Below are 6,905 nucleotides of genomic sequence, written 5' to 3'. Positions count from 1 at the left end.
TCTCACCTTCTCCTTCATTCTCTTCTTCTGTGTTTTGTAATAATTGATAAACTATTAGTGGGTTTTCATTAATACTGGATGGGAAAAAACAACGTATTAGGTGGTTTTTGGAAATATAAGGTGGGCAAAACCATCAAGGAAAACCAGTTATTTAGAATCCAGTGACTTAAAAGAATTTCATATGGTTTTTTTCTTAGTTTTTGGTTATTGTTGTTCATCTTCGTGAGTTGAGCCAGACAGATGAGTTTCTCAAGGGCGGGGACAGTGAAGTTCTCCGGACCCGTGACCCATGCGTATGTTGATGCCTGGAAAACTCTTAGAATTTGCCTAACTTGTGAAGTGAAGCAGAAGGTTGCGAGAAGCAACAATCAGCCCAGAAGTCATTAATTTTTACAAAAACCTTGATCTCACCAATCGCATTGTCTTACTCTGCTGCACCAACTGGTTCTAACAATGGGGTCTAGCACACGGTCAATGAAACAGTATTCAAGTACAGGCTAATGCACAAATTTCTCACAGCAAAAGCCTAAGACAATAGCAAAATATTCTTTAGCCTGGCCGTAGAAGTCGAATGCCCGACGTTTCAATGGGAAAGGAAAACATGCCCATGAGGCTTTCCTGCCCCTCTTGCTCCTTGTCCCTTTCCCGCTACAGTCATTGACAGCTGATACTGATACTGATACTGTCCACCTTTCACATGGTCCAAAATAAGTTGGACTTGGATGTAATAAATTGCCCTAGCAAAAAGGCCCAATTAGAAACGCTTTGTTCAGGAAACCGAAGATCTTGTTGCCGTCCCCAGACTAATCAGATAAATTGCACCAACCAATGAGATTGGTTTGGTATACGGTCGACGTACTGAATTAAATCTAACAGCCAAAAATCTATATGAGAAAGTTTAACGATTATATTTTAGATTTATTTTCTAGATATTATTAATTTCATTTTTATAAATTTTAGGATCATTAAATGTTTATAATTATTAATTTTAAAATTTATAAAATTAATTAAAATATACACAAACTAATTTAAATACCCACATAAATTTAAAAAAAAATCATTCTTATCAGGTTTTCACTGTCAAGACTCTTACATTCCACTGTAAATTCCATCAACACTTCACAGTGAAAACCATATTACTTATTTTCAGGGCAAAATAGTTTTTATGATAAGATCTATTTCTTATTTTCTTTATTCTCTTTTTTTCATGGTATGATATCTAAAATTCTTTTAAAAGTGAAATTTATTTAATTGTTCAGGAAGGGGTATTTTTTTATTTTTTTTTTATATGTGTGTGTACGGTGTAATTATTGAGGTGCTCATTAAAGGAAAAAAAAACATTAGCTTGTGTAAGGGTTTTTTTGTCATTTTGTTATAATTTTTTCATTAATATCAAGTCAAGTTATTGACACTTAAATCTTTTGATGAATTAAATAAAAAAATTAATGATGCATGTAATACATGCGGCAACAAATAAAAGATGTTTGTGCCTTTTGGGAGGCATGAGCGGTGCCTCCCAGTTATCAAAAATGGTCAATTGCTGTCTCCTTTAACGCCTTACATGGAGGTGCATGTCTTCATTCTTTAATTTTTATTTTTTAAAATAAATTAATTATATCCTTTATCATTTGATTTAATTTATTTTTTATATCAGATTTATCCCTTATTCTTTTAATTATTATTTTTCTACGTAAATTTCTTTTTAAAATTAATTTTTTAAAAATTTTATCCTTTAATTTTTTATTTGTTTAGAATTGAGATTCATTAATTTTTTAAATACAATTATCTTAGTCTTATGACTCAGATAATTAGCACAAAATTTTAACTCGGATTAATATCAATCTTTTTTATGTCTTTTTTTCACTTTTTTTTTAAGTTCATCATTTAATATTAGGTTTATTGAAGATCAAACTTATTTTATTTTATTTTTCATTTTGCTTTCTATAACAATAACTCGACCTCGCGGTCCGGGTCACACATTTGTCATGTTAGCTTAGATTGACTTAAGATTTTTACATTGTTTTATTTTATTTTATTTTATCTAAAAATTATTCTTCATTCCTTTAATTTTTATCCTTTTTAAAAATTAATTTTTTTATTTTATTTTCATTGTAAAACATTAGATTGTCGAGGATGATCCAAATCATAAGTATCAAATGTTAGTTTAGATAAACATTGGATTTTTTTTTTAATATTTTTAATATTTTTTGTATTTTACCTTTTAATATTGAATTTATTAAAAAGAATTTTATATACTTGCAAGGAAAATGTTCTGCAATATCAATCAAGTTACAATTTTCTTATGTTAACTCAAACTGAATTAAAGCTTTTTTTATTATTTCTCAATTTCTTTTCATCTTCTTCTTTTAACATTAAAATCTATAATTCAAGTTACATTTTTTTTAAAATACACTAGCAAGTAGCAACGCTTTAACATCATGTTTATATATATATATATATATATATATATATATATATATATATATATATATATATATATATATAATTCTATTCATTTTCTACGAAGGATACATGCTTTATTATCAACTTTTTGCCCTAAAGCTCTTCTATTATGTGCGTGTACAAGCTTGGGTTGGAAACGGATTGCAAAATATATTCAAATCAACACATTCATGACTCAGCCAAAACCTTCCATCTAACACACTCTTTTTGAAGGTATTTGAGAGTAAATTTTATATTTTTTTAATCAAAATTTAAATTTATTTTTGTATTTAAAATTATTATTTTTTTATATATTTTTAGATAATTTTAATACAATCATCCCAAAAATAAAATTTTAAAAATAAAAAAAATATTATTATAATAATTTTTCAAACAAAAAACACTTTAAAAATAAATCATTACCTAATTCTAATAACACCATCTTCTAGAAACAGTTCAGCATAGAACTCCAAAACAGGTACGAATAGCCAACGCAACTAGCAAACGAACCATTTCCAGCACTTACAGGCAAGCAAACGCAATAGTGCGTAAGACAGGCATCTTCATCTGCCTCCTGCCTTCTGCATTCTGCCTTCTGCCTTCTGCCTTCTGCCATATCCTAACACCACATCACGAAGCTTATGTGTAACTAAAGTGAAATGGAAACGCACAAAAAATGTGAACTAGTAATTGGCGAGCCCACACAAGAAGTCTCAGCAAGACATACTGTCTAATACCGACTTATCAAGATGAAGTCATCGTCATCAAGAACCTGAACGTTTTTTTCTCCTACAAAATTCTCCCGGCCAATTTTCTTCACCAAATTCACAAATTCTATCCTCTTAGCCAGAGGAAGAGGCACATATGGCAGCCTGAAAACTGGCCTTACAACCCCAAGCTGAGCGAGAGCTGTGTTTAATGCAATGGGGTTTGGCTCCTGAAATAACCAGTCAATAAGCGGCAGGAGTTTTGAATTTAGTTCAGTATTCTTCCCCTCAAACATGAGTTTCCGCATCAAGCCTGGAAGCAAGTTGCTAGTAACAGAAATCACTCCAGTAGCCCCATGGTTCCACCTAGCATCATGGCATTGATCATCATTCCCACTCCACACCACAATTCCTTTATCTGTATATTGTTCAACCCGATCATTACCAACACATTCCTTGACTCCTGCCAGGTTTGGACTCTGTGCTAGAGTATGAATGACACGTGGGGGAATATCTTGGCCAGTTCTGGATGGCACATTGTATATGATAGTGGGACCCATAGGTAGCACACAGTCAAAATGAGAAACCATCCCCTCCACGGAGGTTTTGCCGTAGTAAGGATTGATGTGAAGAGCAGCATGCATTCCAACTGCAAAACCTTGCTCTGTGGCATGAATCGCCTCCCTTGTAGAGTTACTTCCAGTGTTTCCAATCACCTTCACCGAACTACCAAAACAATTAACAGTGTGGCCTATGAGCATTATGTGTTCGTCCCAGCTCATTAGCTGGCCTTCACCAGTTGTGCCACCAACTATCACACCTTCAGCACCATTAACAATCTGCATATTCACCAACGCATCATATGCTTCGAGATCGAATCTACCATCAGGCAGATACGGGGTTTTGATGGCTGTTATCAATCTAAGAGATTTTATATCCTCTGCTGATGTCCTGCAATAGAAGAGAAGACATTGTCATTCGCAATATCAATTCTAGAAAGGGAAAGGGTATTTTCTCACAGGGCCTTTGTTTTCCTCACCCCACACCCATGGTGACACAGATATGATGTTTAGCAAGTTCAAACTAGCACCGTTTTGTTTGCAGAAAAATGAATTCATGCAAACATTAATTTGCACGCATGATTTATTTTCGTTGACCACCACCATATAAAAGCCAAAGCCAAACATTTAAACAAGAATATTTTCCCGTTGATCAGAATAAACCACCGGAATAATGGGGTCAACATCCAGTTTAGAATCTTTATATCAAAGAAATCATTCAGATCAACCGATGTCTAAATTGTTTGAATTAAAAATATGCAAAAGTACAGATTTTCACCTACTAAACGAATATCAATTACAGGTCCTCTGAGTTTGCAATGTAAGCTTTACATATCCAGCGCATACCACAATTATTGAAGTGGTTTCAATCAAAAACATCAAATTCAAGGGGGGAAAGGTTTTCATTGGTCATATGCCTAGTTTAAATCAACGCATCCATAAATCTAGACACAACTTCTTAGTTTTAACAGTGGCATTAATATTGTGTGTTTGGTATTGTAATGCGCGGTGCTTTTCAAAAATTACTTTCGCTATTAAAATAATATTTTTAATTTTATTTTTCACATCAAAACCATTGAAAAAAACTTAAATAAAACATCAATTTTATACTTTTACAAATAAAACATACTTTTAAAACACAGCACTGCTTTTCATGAAATAAGATTATATGGTAATGGAATATGGGTGTTTGATTCTTAAGGGCTGACCAAAAAGGTACAATCTGTAAATCCACTGTGAGTGTGGAAGGTTTTGATCCTTTTATACAAGCAGGAATAGCCATTCATCAGCTAGAAGTAGAAGATACCGCATTCCCAAACACTAAAAGGTGTTTGGGAAAGCTTTTACTTCTGTTTTTTGTGCTTTTAAAAAATATTTTTAGTTTAAAAAAGCATAAATTGATGTTTTTTATAGTGTTTTCTGAAAAAAATAATTATTTTTCAAGCCAAGAGCTATTTTAAAAAACATGTAAAGCTATTTTAAAACAATATCAAACACCTCCTAAGGATCGTAAGAATCCATTTACACAGTTACAGATTCCAATTACATGTCTGGCCCTTGATTTTTCTATGTTGAATATTATCTATCCAGGTCCGAGGTTGTCAGTTAAATTCTTGGTTATTATAATAAAATGATGATTAATTGGCACCGTTTCTTCTCTGAGTTTTATCTTGCTTACTGCATTTGCAAACAAAGAAATAAAAAAGAAGAAGAAGAAGAAGAAGAAGCGTCGCTACGGTAAATAATCGACAATCATAACCTGCTAAAAGATCGAAAGAAGCTTATTATTATTATTATCATCTTGCCTGTTTTTAACTTCAAAACTACGCATTGGAAGATGAAGATCTGGTATTACAGCAGCTTGTGGAGATCTCCATTTTCCACCCCTCCTATCATTTAAAAAAAATGTGTGTGAGGCAACAGGATCTGTTTTTAAGAAGTAATAAAAATATATATATTTAACAGAACTAATAAAAATTTAATAAGAAAATGAGATAAACCTCTTGTAATTATCACCGCAATTAGGACGCGGAAACTGGAGAGTACACTCCCTCAAGCATACGCTATAGCTCATCATGGCGGCCATTTTTTAAAGCTTATGTCCTTTTCTTCTTCTTGCGTATTGAAAGTGAGTTTGTTTATTTATTTATTTCTCAATATATGATTAAAAAATGAAGAGCAGAGATGGGATTTCAATGAATGGTGCTGATGGTAATAATAGTTGAAATGGTGGCAATAATCGTAGTGCTGATGGTGATGTTTTGGAGGAGGGCGGCGGAGCTGTGGCTGTATAGGGCGGCCATTACGTCAAGCTCCGACGGGGATAAGAATGGGAGTCGGTGTGTGTTAGAGTGGAGGCTGTGGCGTAAGAACTTGCTATGGGTGCTCCTTTCTTAGGGTTTTTAAGGGTGAGTTTCTTCATTTATAAGCGACAGCTGGCGCTATTGAATTCCAGCACTTATCCGATTTTTATTAGTGATCTTTTCTGTTTTTTCTTCCTTCTTTTTTTATTTTTCCTTTGTTTCAAAAGAACTAATAAAAGCAGATAGTTTACGGAAATTTAAAGGAAAAAATAATGTGATTTTCTTTTATTTATTTATAAAGTAGAGTTTGAAATTTGAGATTTCCTTTGAGAAGTGAAACACACATTTAAAATACAGCACAATAATATATTTCAATGTGATTGTTGATTGATTAGATAAAAATATATTGTTAATTTTTTAATCTAGCAAATAAATTTAACCAGTTATTTGACTGGGTAAAAATATTTTTAAAAGAAATACTTGTTCAAGCTTTTTAATTGTATTTTTCTTGCAAAACAATTCCTAATTAAATCAAAATACCTATACATGTATTTAATTAAATAAATTAATAATTGTTTGTGTCAATAAAAAAAATATTAACATATCTATCCAATTCATCTATCTATAAGTCAAATAATTTTTTTTCAACATAAAATAATTACTGTGTAGGTGTTATTAACATGTTTTCTAAAATTAAATAAAAAATATAATTATAAATAATAAAATATAATAAATAGTACATGGGTTAATATATATATATATATATATATAATCTCAAGCTAATTTTTAAAATATTAAAAAAATAAGACAATGTTACATTATTATAGTGAAATATAATTTTTTTTGTTTTTGTATAATAATTTTAAAAAAATAAGGAAAAAAATAAATAATTA

General features: G+C 31.4%; 1 protein-coding gene across 1 annotated transcript; it reads right to left on the bottom strand.

Annotated features, from left to right (window-relative positions):
- Positions 1–2,795: 2,795 nt before the first annotated feature.
- Positions 2,796–6,119, bottom strand: LOC133692353 (4-hydroxy-tetrahydrodipicolinate synthase, chloroplastic-like). Its single transcript, XM_062113224.1, has 3 exons — positions 5,710–6,119; positions 5,515–5,598; positions 2,796–4,100 (listed from the first exon to the last, which is right to left on the bottom strand). The coding sequence occupies exons 1-3, from the start codon at positions 5,793–5,795 to the stop codon at positions 3,173–3,175; spliced, it is 1,098 nt and encodes a 365-aa protein (XP_061969208.1). The 5' UTR covers positions 5,796–6,119; the 3' UTR covers positions 2,796–3,172.
- Positions 6,120–6,905: the final 786 nt, after the last annotated feature.

Source organism: Populus nigra, chromosome 4 (genome assembly GCF_951802175.1).
Source record: "Populus nigra chromosome 4, ddPopNigr1.1, whole genome shotgun sequence".
Lineage (NCBI taxonomy): Eukaryota > Viridiplantae > Streptophyta > Magnoliopsida > Malpighiales > Salicaceae > Populus > Populus nigra.
Note: the sequence above shows the minus strand (reverse complement) of the source record. Positions and strands in the feature narration are given on the sequence as shown.